General features: G+C 43.0%; 1 protein-coding gene across 2 annotated transcripts in view; it reads left to right on the forward strand.

The window, feature by feature from the left end:
- The window catches only part of Mgat4a (alpha-1,3-mannosyl-glycoprotein 4-beta-N-acetylglucosaminyltransferase A), a 100,405-nt gene extending 85,881 nt beyond the window's left edge, over positions 1-14,524 (forward strand). Inside the window, exons 13-16 of one of the 2 annotated variants that reach the window (XM_052745140.1) lie at positions 2,421-2,499; positions 3,474-3,540; positions 8,656-8,768; positions 8,906-14,524. In XM_052745140.1, the coding sequence (XP_052601100.1) occupies positions 2,421-2,499; positions 3,474-3,540; positions 8,656-8,768; positions 8,906-8,932 (286 nt within the window). In that variant the 3' untranslated portion in view covers positions 8,933-14,524. Of the gene's footprint in view, positions 1-2,420; positions 2,500-3,473; positions 3,541-4,590; positions 4,979-8,655; positions 8,769-8,905 lie in introns of those variants that run through there. The other variant, XM_052745141.1, reaches the window with a different exon arrangement.
- The last annotated feature ends 85 nt before the right edge of the window (positions 14,525-14,609 follow it).

Here is a 14,609-nt window from a genome sequence, read left to right on the forward strand (position 1 = left end):
ACCGGTATCTTAACATTTTCTCATGGTGGTGGCTGGCAGCGTCTCTCCGCCACAGCCTTCCACTTCTCAGAATTTTCCTCTCTGCTTGTCCCGCCTATACTTCCTGCCTGGCTACTGGCCAGTCAGCATTTTATTTACCCAGAGCGACATCCACAGCAATTTCCTTCTTTTTTTTTTTAAATTTAATATTCATGGCCTCTTCAGTTCCCCCTCCTTTGACTAGACTGTCAGTGGCACACTTACTATGATGGAGTTCATGTCCAGTAGTGTATGTAGGAATGTCCGCTGACTTCTGTATGGTATTCTTGCATCCTGCTACCATACTGACACAGACTCTATGAGTGGGGTTGGAATTTGGGTGTGACTTATTGTTATTTTTGTTTGTGTGTTGAGGTGGGTGCACATATGTGGAGGCCAGAGATCAACCTCAGGTATCTTCTCGCTCAATCTGTTTGAGGCAGGGTCTCTTATTTTTTCCTAGGACTCACTGGTTTGAGTAGGCTGGCTTTTTTACATGGGTTCTGGGGATCAAACTCAGGTCCTTGTGCTTGCGTAACAAGGATTTTTACCAACTAAGCCATCTTGGAAGCCAGCCCTCTTCTTCACCATGGCTTCCTTCACTTTGACATACTTAGCTGAGATAAAGAATGGACAGTGGTTATGTGAACTAGCATTCTTTGGCAGGGATACATTTTAGCTTATTTCTCTATGAACCAGTACATTTACCTCAAGTCCCAACTACTTGGGAGGATTGTTGGGAGATCAGCTGTACAAAGTCAGAATGGGCAACAGCAAGATCTTGTCCCCAAAATAACAGCAGGCATTGGAGAGGTGGCCCAGTGGGTAAGAATGTGTACAGCTCTTGCAGAGGACCCAATTCTTAGTGCCCATATCACATGGCCCACAATGCCCTTAATTCTAGCTCCAAGGAATCCAATGATTGTAGTCAGAAATTTCTCTCCTGCCTGCCTGTTGCCAAATATCCAGCAGCCGCTTCTTAAATAATTGACTCAGAGGCTTAATATTACTTATAAATGCTTGGCCAGTAGCTCAGGCTTATTACTAACTAGCTCTTACCCTTGAATTAACCCATAATTCTTATCTATGTATAGCCACGTGGCTTGGTACTTTTTCTCAGTGCCGCATTCTCATCTTGCTTCCTTTGTGTCTGGCTGACGATTCCTGACTCTGCCCTTTCTCTTCCCAGAATTCTCCTGGTCTGGTTGCTCCACTTATACTTCCTTCCTGGCTACTGGCCAATCAGCATTTTATTAAACCAATTCAAGTGACAAATCTTTACAATGTACAAGAGCATTATCCCACAGCAAATGACTTTTGGCCTTTGTGAGTTCTGCAGTCCTGCGCACATGAACACACACACTCCCTTTCAAAATATAAAAATGAAAGCAGTATTTCTCATCTGAAAATTCTAGGAAAACCTCTTCTGCATAGTTTAAAAATAAAATTCCTGTCACAGGAGATGTTTGCCCACAAATACCACACTCGAAGCAAGTTGTCACTTGTAACCATTCCCTGGCTGAGGGTTTTTCATGTGCTGGATGCCTTTGTCAATTCTCATAAATTTATAGTCGTGAGTGGTGCATGGGCATAGCTATATGCAATAGCAGAAACTCATGTTGCAAGTTAATTGGTCTTGATAAAGGTGGGTGGACTCAAGGAATCCAGGGAGCCAGAATGGGAACCAAGGTCTTTTCTGATTCCTAAGCCTAGGCTTTTAGACCTCTGATACAACTAAACCAACAGAGTTATTTCGATTTTTGTTTTGTTTGTTGTTTTGTTGAGGCAGGAACTTACTGTGTGGTCCTGGCTAGCCTGGAATTCACAATGTCAACCATGCTGGCCTCCAGCTCATAGAGGTCTGCCTGCCTCTGTTCTGGAGTGCTGGAATTAAAGGCATGTGGCACCACGAGCAGTTCTTGTGAGACATACTTTATATATCCTAGCTGGGGACTGAACCCAGCACTTTGTACATGCCAGGCAAGTGTTCTACCGCCACACCAAACTCATAACCCTAAAGCGAGGCTCTCAGTGAGCCATGACCCATGATTGTCCTCCTGAAAACTCTGTGACACAAGATGCCACACTCTAAGAAAGGTGCTATACTTGTGATTGTCGTGATTGCGGGTTTGTGTGGGAAATGTTGCCAACAGGTCAGACTATGGACACTTTTGTGTTTAGTGACTGTTAAACAGCAAGTGTGGGGGCTTCTGGCCGAGATCACACACAGCCTGGGGCTGCGTCCTTCGGTCTTAAGTTTCCCAGAGCATTCTGAGTCAGCTGGGTTCTGGTGTGGTTATCCTGTGCCAGAAACCTTCTAAGAGCGCACTCTGGGGTGAGGATGTGTTCTTGAATCTTGTACACTCTAACTCCTGTTTTCTTTCTGTGGTGTGTATTTCCAGTTATTTGTTCCATAGTGGCAATCAAGAACACCCAGGAGACATCCTGTTAAACACAGCAGTGGAGGTCCTGCCTCTAAAGGTATGGCTGCTGCTCCTCCTGATGCTCTAGTTTTGTTTCTGTTATGTGATAAAAGGCCCTGACAGAAAGCAATTTAGGCAGGGAGAGAGACTAAGTTTAGCTTACAATTCCAGATTATAGGTCACCATTGGGGGGAAGTCAGGCAGGAATTTTAAATATCAAGTTACATCAAATCCACAGTCAAGAGCAGAGAGAAATGCATGCATGCTGTCATGTATGTTTGTTTGTGCCCAGCTCAGTTTCTCCTCTCTTATCATGGTTCAGGGGCCCCTGCCTAGGGAATGGTTCTGCTCCCAGTGGGCTGGGTCTTCCCAAATCAATTAAGATAATTCCCACAGATATGCTCACAGGCCAACCCAGTGTAGACAGCCCCTCACTGAGGCTTTCTTCCCACTGATCTCTAGTTGTGTCAAGTTGACAATTAAAGCCAGTTGTCACAATGGATACTTAAAGGTTGTTCTTATTTATGAGGCAAACAAAAATTCTCATGAAATGTAGGACTTTAATGGTGGGTGGTAATATTAAGTTTTTAAAATGTTGAATACCTAGTATTAATGTACCCATTTGTTTTATCCATAGTCTTCATTTTGCTTTCTACTGGAAAAATAATACAGTTGTTTATATTAGGAAAAGGGTCCACATTATACCACAGTGTTTACTTTGTATATTTTGAGTCCCACAGTACCAGGTGGACATCTGAGTGCCTGATGGGGAATGCACAAGTTAATGCACTGGTCTGTAAGAAATGCCTACATTTTGTTCAAGTTAACATGCAGTCTTCATTTCCTGACCCTTGGTATTCTGTGCAGACTGAGAGGGTAGTTAAAGTTTTACTAAAACATTTTCAGAATTCTCAACTGAAATGCCATTTTTTCTTCATAGCTGTGCCACAAAAGCAACTTTTATATACAGAGTCAGTTGTGTTTTCAACGGGCATAATTACCTATACGATTGTTGCTTTTATTTTATTTTAGAGCGACAGTTTGGAAATCAGCAAAGAAACCAAAGACAAGCGATTAGAAGATGGCTATTTCAGAATAGGTAATGTCTACTTCGTAATCCACCCCTATTTCCTGCGCTGACTCTTAAAGTCTTTGACCTGACGGAGTTTTGGATCCCGAGTGGATTCCCTGGTGTGTTGGCTTTCTCTGTCATCTGTGTCATGGCTGTATCTCAGCGACAGCGAGTCTGCCTTTGCTGTGTCTTTCTGTCTATCTCTGGATGGTCTTCACTGCTTTCATGCCCTCGTCTAACTTCCACATGCCAGTCTACCTGGATTTCTGACCCTCCCTCTGGAGTGTGCCCTCTGTGTTGTGATGCTGGCTGACATTGGCACCCGAGGAAGCCTTGGAGGGTGTTAGGGTTAGTAAATGGAATCAGGGTTCAGCTAGATGTCACCTGGGAAAGGACCACGGGCCAGTGTGTGGAAGGAGTAGGGCCATGGCTGGGAACCTCTGAAGTCCCGTTCTGTGTCTGTAGTCTGGGATTTTAATTGTGACCAAATACGGCGGGTTCACATCTTGGTGAGTGCAAAGTCAAGGCAGGAGAGAATGGAGACAGAGTTATGATTTGCCAGGAGGCAAGGTAGTCACGGGGTTTCCAGAGCAGTGCTCTCTCTTAACAAAGGAACTGTGGAATTTTTTTTTTTTTTTTTTTTTTTTTTTGGTTTTTCGAGACAGGGTTTCTCTGTGTAGCTTTGTGCCTCTCCTGGAACTCACTTGGTAGCCCAGGCTGGCCTCGAACTCACAGAGATCCGCCTGGCTCTGCCTCCCGTGTGCTGGGATTAAAGGCGTGCGCCACCACCGCCCGGCGGAACTGTGGAATTTTATTTAGTGAGCTGGCACACATTCTCACACAGATTAGGCCATTCCTGAGCACGCGCAGTTTAGGAGTACAGTCTTGAGCATGCTCAGTTACGGTGATGGAGCGTTTGCTCAAAAGATTAACGTGATGGGCAGGAATGCCTCTGGCATGCTCAGCTTGCCCGCTGGAGATTTGGCTGTATGTTATGTTAGCAGCCACTCTGGCGTTTTCCTCGTCCGGTTTTCTCTGCCTGCCATCTAATACCTACCTACTTCATCTAATACTTAGTGGCTTGAACTCTGTGGAAAGAAAGAGAAGAAGGAAGGAAGGAAAAAAGAAGAGGAAAAGGAGAAAAGAAAAGAATTATTTCAAGGAGGTTTCATAGTCGATGCTGGACTGTGATAGTAGGCGTTATAGGCATACAGTTCTTGTTGATGACTGACTGGGTAAAGGAGTCACAGCCAAAGCCTTTTGTGAAACTCAGAACTCTCTTAAGCTAATACAATATCTAACCTCGTTTCTTTAGGAAAATAAGCAGCAGATAGTATAATCAGCTTCTTTAAAGGACACGTTCAGAGAGGGAGAGGGGATATACCTCCCAGGGCAGAAGTACCATGGCAACAGAGGTTTGGAAATGCTTCACTGTGAATAAAGAATTGCTGTATTTCAAAATCAATCGAACTGTGTGAGAGGCTTCTTTCTCTAACTGGAAGTGATTCATCTCCAGTGTAAAAATGTGGCAGAAAGTGAATATCAAAGCAAAATAAATATGTAAATAACTTCCCACTGGTGCGTATGCGCCACTGAAATCATGTGTGTGTGGCCCTGCAGCATAGCCCAGTCGGTAAGGGCGCTTGCCCCCAAGCCTGATGAGTTACGTTCAATCCTCTGGACCCACATGGTGGAAGGAGAGAACCAGCTCCTAAAAGTTGTCCTCATGCACATACTGTGGTACACACACCCCCATGCAAACACAAACACAAGTGTAACTTTTAAAATACTACACGTTTGTCGATTCATACTGGTGCTTGGTGTTACCTGGGCTGTGTGAATGGATGTCTCAAGGACACAGCCCAGAAAACATCTGTCACCAGTAGGTCAGCAATGACAGACATTTGCAGTGAGTTCCAATGACGGGAAAAACCAACTCTGAACCTCTCGTTTAAGTGGAGTGTTGTCCAGGAGTAAGGAACTGCATTCATCTCCTCAGCATGCCTGTACTCCAGAACACGTAGGTGTGTGGGATTGCATCCATACAGATGAGGCAGAGATCTCTTCTGTTTAGCATCCTCACCTGTCCTGTAGCCCACAAAGAATGCCCTTCATTGAGAAGTTTGCTGACCTCTGGCTTGGAGAACTTTGCCCCAGAAAGGTTTTTTTTTTTTCTTTTCTTCCTTTTCTTTTCTTTTTTCTCTTCTTTTTTCTTTCCTTTTCTCTTTCTTTCTTTCTTTCTTTCTTTCTTTCTTTCTTTCTTTCTCTCTCTCTTTCTCTCTCTCGTCATTTTTCTTAAACCATTTTTATTTTATTTTAAGAAGGACATTATTCTTACAGCAAGAAAAGATGGATATGGGACACATTGCCGTTTGTGGAAGGTCTTGCTTCTTTCTGTAGAGGGCCTTTTCTGCTTGTCTTCTGTCTTTAAATTAGTATCTATCATTATAGAAGATGATGAGTCTCTTGTTTTTAATTACTCTTGAATATTATTAAAGGGCCAGCCTTAATAATATACTTCCCAGGGGCTCAGAAGAGAAACTACGAACAGCGAGAACTATTTTTGGGAAATAGAATCCTAGCACACCAAGCTCTATAGTCTATTTGCTTTTTTCCTCTGGGATAAAATCCTGTCTACACAGCTGCAGTTCTGTACTCAAGCCTAGTTCCTTTCTCGCCTGATTTGTCTCTACCTTTATCTGTTGTCCCCTCTAAGTTCTATCTTAATTCTCTCATCTTAGTTCTGCCTCATCTAGGTCCTTCTCATCTCGTTCTTACCCATCTAGTACTTTCCCGTCTGTCTCTTCCTCATCTTCCATCCTGACTTCCAGTTCTCTAGTCAAAAATCCTTTCCAGCCAAAATCCTCAATATCCTCTCTTCGTTCTCCTTATACCTCAGTTCTCCTTAGTCTCTGAGGTATTCAGTTATAAACCAAGCCATAGCGATCCTCTGGCAGAGCAAGGTCACCAGGCTTGAATTCTTACGGGGTCATAAAGGCTGGTAAGAATTTTCCTCAGGCAGTGGCCGACAGGCTTTCTTTTACAACCCAAATGAGTGCTAATGATCAGTTAGTCAAGAAGGGAATTTATGTGCTCAATCTACATTCCTAGAAGTGGTTAGGTAAGAAATTAGGAGTCTGTTAATAAGGCTGTAAGGAAGGAGGGTCTCACTGTAAATTTCACAAGAAATAAAGCTAGCCTCCTGACCTAGGAGACAGGTGTTGTTTCGTTTGGCCTTGGATGCTTGATAGGTATTTTAAATAAATACACTGTTAGGAGTTCTTGGAAGCATGCATAGCATTACAAGAAAGTCAGATAAATACACTGTTAGGAGTTCTTGGAAGCATGCATAGCATTACAAGAAAGTCACTGTAGGAACAGCTAATATATACACAAAAGCTAAAATACCACCAAGATTTCTTAAGCCATGGCTTGGCCTTTGAAGAAGTCCTTGACTTGTCTAAGTAGTAGCTTTTTTGATAGTAGCTGAATTCCATTATGTTTTCCTGCAGCTTGCAGCAAATTACACATATTTATGTTTATTTGTGTGCTCGCACACACGCACCAGAGTGAGGGAGTGTAGGTGGAGCTCAGAGGAAATCTTGCAAAAGTCAGTTCTCTCCATCATGTGAGTTTGGGGGCTTGAACTAAGTTTAATTAGGCTTAGTGACAAGTGCCTTCATCCTCTGAGTGAGGTGTCACTGGCCCAAATAACGGACATTGTTATGATATGTTTGACATGTCCTTTGATTTTATTGACTGTCTTTTCTGCCTTCCACTGGTCCAGTTGCTCTTCCCGAATAGAGCCCTTCCTCGATTTGTGTCACATTTTAAATCTAGATCCTGTATATGAAAGAAGAATGCAGTGTCTGTCTTTGGGCATCTCTGTTGCATATTTAGATTCCTTTGGGTATGTGCCCAGGAGGCTTATGTAGTAATTCTGCTCTTCTCTGGAGAATTCTGCTTCTCTAGTTGCACCTACCTAGATTCCCCACCAATATTTAGGGCTCCCTTCTCCCCAGCATCCTGTCTAGAATTGTTTTCTTAATGATGGCCATTTTGACTGGGGTGAGAGAGACTTTCAGTGTTGTTCAAATTTTTTCTTTTAAAGAATTTTGTTTTTGTTGTTTTTTGTATTTGATTTTTGAGACAGGGTAGCCTTGGCTGTCCTGGAACTTGCTCTGTAGACCAGGCTGGCCTCAAATTCAGAGACCCGCCTGCCTCTGCATGCTGGGATTAAAAGCATGTGCCTGGTGGCTCTTTTAAAGATTTGTTTCCTTTTGTATGTATCTTTTGTATGTATATGAGTGTTGCTTTCATATATGTATATACACCATGCGTGTTGTATGTGGTGCCCATAGAAGTCAGAAGAGGGCATTGGGTCCCCTGGGACTAGAATTATGGATGTTTGTGAGTTACCATGTGAGTGCTGGGACTTGAACCTAGGTACTCTGTTAGAGTCATCTCTTGGGCCCTTTACTATAGTTTTGATTTACGTCTTCCTGGTGGCTGAGGAATATTGAGTTGAACATTTTTTCTGTGTATTTATTGGTCAATTATTGAACAATAACTCTGTTTAACTTACTTGCCATTAATTGGATTATTTGGTTTTTGGTGATTATTGTTTTTGTTTTCTGTATATATTCTGGATAGTAACAACCTGTTAGATGAATTAGTCTTTCATCTTAATTGGAGTTGTATATGGGAATTGTATAGAGCAGGCAACACATCTTAAGTTTCTTCCCAGTGGAGCCTTGGAACGATACACATGGACAGACCCTGCCCAAGGCCCAAAGCCCCTGAATATCTGAAATGGTGAAGCTCCTTATGACCAACTTAACCTTTGGGGCAGTCAGCTGATTGCTGTTACAAAATGGATTGGATCAGGTTTGAGTAGAGTGCCAACTTGCTGACATCCTGTAGGTTATATACTGTTGATGTAAAAACGCATATGTCTTCACCATGCCTCTTCGTTCATAGTGGGCAGAAGTGTACCCCCGCTTTACACAGGTTGCCTTGAAGCTCTTTAAGAGCACATCAGTTCATAAAGATATCTACTAGAAACGTTTTGCCTTCGGTGGTGCTTTATGATCATGTCAGACTCTCCAACAAGTCTTTAACAATTACTTTCTGTTTGTGAAGGAAAATTTGAGTATGGTGTTGCAGAGGGAATCGTGGACCCTAGTCTAAACCCAATTTCAGCCTTTCGACTTTCGGTTATTCAGAATTCTGCTGTTTGGGCCATTCTTAATGAGGTAAGCAGATATACAGTCTGTGCAGCCACGCAGCTCTGCCTTTTTTTTTTTTAATTGCGTTTTGATTTTGCAAATGAAGCCTTCTGGGAATTGTGAATTAGCTGCTTTATCAAATCTTTCATTATTTTGTATTTCAGATTCATATCAAAAAAGTCACCAATTGATCTTCTAAGAAACCAACACATCCTTTCCTGTGACTGTCGATTAAAGACAGTTGGCATGGCCTTTTCTGTTGGGACTTGAACACTACCTCTCGGGAAGCTACTGTAGATAAGATGATTGTCATTTCCACTCAGACAGGGACTCTTCCCATGGATAACTGCATTCATTGGAAACTAAGCTGTCCTCCAATTTGAACTTGACACAGACGTTTTACAATTCTGACAGCCTGTTAATATGACTGGGACTATTTTGGTATTATACTAATACATAAGAGTTGTACATATTGTTACATTCCTTAAAATTTGAGAAAACTAATGTTAAATACATTTTGTGAAGGGGGTACTTTTGAAGTTCATTTATTTTACTATTATAGACCCTCTTTTATAGATGATCAGGGATTATATATATATATGAATATAAATATAAATATATAAATACACATAAAGATGTTATGGAGTTAATTTATTAGAAACACAGTAAGAAGTACATATTTTTGTGCAGTAAATTTTTGAATCAATACCTTTTTTTGAAGAAGCGGTTCCCTGGCTTTTTTAAGTTCTTTCTATATATTTTTTTTTTTTTTGGAGATGCAGACATTACAGATCAATGCCATTTTTTTCCAGTGCACTGCCATTCCAGATTGGTTCTAGATGGGTTTCTTAACTTGAAGTACTTTTATAATCACAGCAATTCTGAACAAACTATTTTCAGAGGCATTTGTCATTCCTTAAAGCCAAGATTTTCAAAGACCAGTGTCCTCTTGAGGGTTCTTTTACTGTACTGTGTATGGTATGTAGCCACAGAAAACCAGTGTCCAGGTGGGAGGTCCCTGTCTGAGTCTCCACACACAGAATCCTTCAGGTTTCCTCTGGTGTGGGTGATGAGACTCCTTTCCTTTTTAACCTGTCTTTAATCAGTAGTTAGACGCCTTGTCTCTTTTGTCCTTTTATACCCCCCGTGTTAGGTTTTGGAGTTCAGACATTGTTTTCTAGGTAATGCTGTTGTGTGAATCATAATGGGTATAATTTTAAAACCAAAACTGTACTGTGGGGCTCTGGTGAAAGGTAATTGTAGCGTTTGTATGTTTCCATGGAATGATTTGCTCTACTGTATCATGAACCTGGAAGTAAATGCTGTGTCCACAGAGTGCTTATGCCTCCTTGCCCTGTGGTCCCACACAGGACCAGCTTGTGAAAGTGCTTTACAGTTAGGAAGGCTGAGCCAGTCTACTCTGGTGATCCAGGGGCTGCAGATGTCCAGCAGATGTGGTAGAGGCCTGGAGCTGTGGGAGGTCCTAGCTGGTGGCCTCCAGCCTGGAGCTTTCTTAGTTGCCTAGTGGATGGGACACATAGCACTAAACAGCTATTTTGCATGCCGTGTTCTGACTGGGAAAATACAGATTTTAAATACTACTGTGCTCTGTGTCAAAGCCCAGCTGAAGTTTTTCTTGGGGTTTTGTAAATTTCCCTCTCATTTCCTTCAACTTTTAATTTTCTTCTCTGATTTCTTAAGCCCGTTTCCTAAGACACAAGCAAATTCCTTTGAAAAGAGGAATACCTTTTCATTATAAAATTTGAGCATTATCTTCACACACTAAATGACCGCTAAAGCAGCAGCGTCACAGATGGTGAGACCATGCAGATGGGCACCAGGGCTCCCTGAGGGCTCTGGTTGAAAATCTAGCGGGAGCCTAATGCAACCCCTGCCACCATTTGAATGTCCCCTACATGACTCTTTGTGCACATCTTCTCACTCAAACTCCACTCATCCCTCTTGCTACTAGGGACCTTTGTAGCCAAGTCTTTTCCTTCATTCAGGGAATCTCTCGCTTTTCTCCATGAGCTTGTTCCCAGTGCCTAGAACATGTCTGGGCCTTGGCAGGCTCTCTTGGCATCTGAGTGGGTTATTTCTCTCTTAGCTATGTTTGCCTGCCATCCTTGCCATGCATGGGCACACACGTGCACACACACTCAGTGTCTAGTTTTCCTTTGTGTGTTCTCGGACACACCCCATGCTCTGGAGGCCAGCTCTCCTGTCTTCCGCCACAGCAGGTGCTCGCTCATCTGACCCTCAGTGTTCGTCGCTCCCTCCTTTGTGCCCAGGACAGCACTAGATAATCGCAGCACATGTGCTTTCCCCAAGCCGGAAGTTTTAGTGGGAGCCCTGGAGGTTGGTGAGAGCGAAGCTCAGAGGAGGGGAAGCCAGAGTGCCTCCAACTGCAAGGTGTACACATGATACCTCAGAGGCCACCAACCCACTTTTCCCTGAATAGTGAGTGGAAAAAGTGCCAAATGCAGTACTAATTCTATCTATAAAATAGGCCGTGGTTGGCCTCTGGTATGTATTTCAGATAAATTAGACTCTAGAGTAGTGCTGGCCTCTCCAGAAGGCACTAAGCACATGGCAGCTGTTGAAGTTGAGTTCTGTGCCCACAAGCTCAGTGGCCACATGTGGCCAGCAGCCACCATATTGTATCTGAGAAATATGGGACATTGTTATCACGGTGGGAGGTTCTGCCAGCCACTGTGGTGTCGAGTGTAAATATGAACATTCTAGAAAGAAGGAGTAATGCATCCTGCTGCTGTGATTGAAAGCTGACCTGTGGATTCATCATAGTCCAGGTAAAGGTGTGTATTTTGGTGAGAAGGCCAAGATTGCCTGGCATGGTGTTACCATTTTTCCCAGCATGCATTGTATCAGTGTCCTCAAGAGATATGTTTGGTTAAAAAGCATGAGAAAGAGCGAATGCAGATGGGTAATTTAGCTTGTAGTCTAGGTGTGTGTGTGTATATATGCATCCATTAGGGTGTGTTTGAACAAAGGTTCTCAGTGGTTTTTGAAATTTCACAAAGCTGTCAGGAAAGTGGTAGACTAGAGTTCTTTTTAGTCTTTCATACTCATGAAAAATAAAGTTCTCAACAGTGCTATCCCTCAAAAAGTGTGGCTATGTGGAAAGAGTATGTTCAGAAGGTCATCCCAGTTAATAGTGTGTATTTGTGGTATGCAGGATTCTAAGAATGACCCCTCCCATGACCTTGGAGAATATCCCCCCCTTCTCAGTGTAGCAAGAGCTGCGACCATGATCCAGGGTCATGTCTTGTTACTTAGCAAAAGGGAGGTTATCTGTGGGGGACCGAGCCAATCTTGTGAGCCGGTTCAGGCTAGTAGAAGTGAGAGAGAAAGCAGTAACAGAACTCCGAAACACCATTGCGTGGAAGGGGCCCCCTGAAGGACTGCAGGTGGCCTGCCTTAATGACTGGAAGCTTGTTCCCAGCTGAGGAAGTAGGAGCTGCAGTTCTTTTTCCACAGACAACTTCACCCCCACACTTACCCCAGGCTTGGAAATGGACATCTTCAGGTGAGAGGCCAGCCTGGCAAGCACCTTTACTGCAGCTTTGTAAGACAGCCCGGGTAAAGCCTTGCACAACAGTGAGATAATAAATGGTGGTGCTCTACGTGGCTAGATGTGTGGTGTTTTGTAACAAGCAACAGAAAAGGAATTTAAGACAGTTCTGAGAAGTCTTCATATTTGATTGCCTGCAGTAGGTTACTTTTTTTTTAAAGACAGGGTCTCACCTTGCACCCCAGGCTGGCCTTGAACTTTTATGCTCCCAGTTCTGCCTCTCAAGTGCTGATGTGCATCACCATGCCCTACTTGTTGATATTCTTTGATAGACATACAGAATAATCTCATTCCTAGCAAGTCTCATTCCTGGGTCTCAGCTGGAATGTTCTGTGCCAGAGACCCCCATCTCCACTACAGGTTAGATTTATATTTGTGTTTTGAGAAACAGCTGCCAGGGTGAGACTGTGGGTGTGGGAGCATCTTTTTCTCCTAGATGAGGTTAAAGTACATGGACTCAAGGGCCTGTCAGAAGTACTTGAAAGAGTGATGAACCTTGGTATTTTAGATCAGATTGAAAAGAAGAAAATCCCTGCCTTTATGTTCACTCCCAGGCATGTCCAGCCTTCTGACACCACAGCATGGCACTGTCATCTACAGAGTTCACACTCGAGAACACCACCGTCCAGTTACACAAACAGAAAAGGAAAATGTTACAAAGTTTTAGGTTTACAATTTTGTATTGTGCCATTCATTGCTGTCCTGGGCCATGGGCTGAACATACCTGCTAGAGCTTAGGCTCTGATAAGTAATTTTTAACAAATCACTTAGTTCATAGCTAGCTAGCACAGCGTAGACCCTGGATGTACCAACCACGGCTTTGTATTTAGATGCTTTCCAAAATACTTCCGATTCCAAGCCATTCATTGCTAGCGAAGTTTATTATTATTTGGTTCACTCATTTGTGCTTATTATTTTTTTACCATACTGCCGTAGCCTTGAAGGAAAACGAGCAGAACTGAAGGAGTTGAAGGTTAAACTGTCAGGTCTCACAGCCTTGTGTTGTCGTCATCTTCATATGGTAAGGGATCTTAAGTCCCAGCTCAGTCCTTTTCTAGAAAAGGGCATTCCCAAGCTATGTAACACCACTTATAGCCTGTAAAATTTAAACTTTGATAGTTGTGAGGATTTAAATGATTAATCTTAACAGATATATGCTATGCTAAATATGCTCAATTAATGCATGTGAACATACAATGCTAAAAAGATGACCAGTCTTTTACAAAGACCAAAAAAAAAAAAAAAAAAAAAACCCCTACAAAGAAGCCAAACCAAGGATTTTGTTTCCCGTGCCCCTGTACCATCACTAGCTAAATGAAGCCTTGTTTCTGAAATGCTCCCTTTCTGAGTTTTTTCACTACCTAAAAAAGCTCCTGTGAAAACAAGTAAGCAGGCAGGAACTCATTGCAGGCAGCATGTGACCCTGTGTGTCCAGTGTCAGACAGTAACCTGAGTTTGAGGGGGGGAAGCGTGTGTGTAGGGAGCCACACTGTGAGCATGATGGAATATGCAGTGGGGCTCCAGCTGCTCTCAACGAACAGCTGGTTCGTTGTAGGGACAGCTAAACACTTGGGGATGCTAAGGAGGCCACTTCCTATGGCTGCTGCTAGTACAGTTGGACTAGTAATTAGCACTTGGTCCCTGGATGAAAGCGTGGGGGTCCTTAGCATTTCATTCTTTATTGGAAATGCTGTGTTTGCTCCAGCTTGGTGTAAAACCTGCAGCTGCAGGGTCTGAGCCATACAAAAGGCTGCTGGGACAGTACTGTCCGGAGTGCTGGCAGCAGATTCCTCTCAGTGTAGAGTCCACTAAGACTCACCGTCATGTTTCCCCCAGTGGAGTGGAAAATCTGCTTAGCTGCAGCACTTCCTCCAGAAGGCTGTCTTTGCATGGGGGGTGTTTCTTGGAGCAGCCCAAGGAACCTCTTTGCTAGGCTCTACCAGGTTTTCTTTTTCTCCTCCTCCAATGTATTGTACATACTTTGCTCACAGTGTCTTCATGGGTTGAACAGTTCATAGCTGCAGTAATATTTGAGGTACCTGTTGGATTTTTAAAGGCAGATTATTTATTTTCAAGTTTGCTATTAATGTTCTGTTGAAACCCAGTAATGTCCTGTTGACTGTGCCTTTCATAATGGTCTCTGTGCTATAACTGTCCATGTGTATTTGAAATAAAGAAGTTTGAAAAGCCATGTTGAATCAAGATTCCTTCTAATAAAAATGGCTCAAACTGAATAAATGTACAGGGTTTTTTTTTAGCACTATTACTAGGGTGTT

This window comes from Peromyscus californicus, unplaced genomic scaffold, assembly GCF_007827085.1.
Source record: "Peromyscus californicus insignis strain IS unplaced genomic scaffold, ASM782708v3 Scaffold_19__1_contigs__length_69161282, whole genome shotgun sequence".
NCBI classification, from domain to species: Eukaryota; Metazoa; Chordata; class Mammalia; order Rodentia; family Cricetidae; genus Peromyscus; species Peromyscus californicus.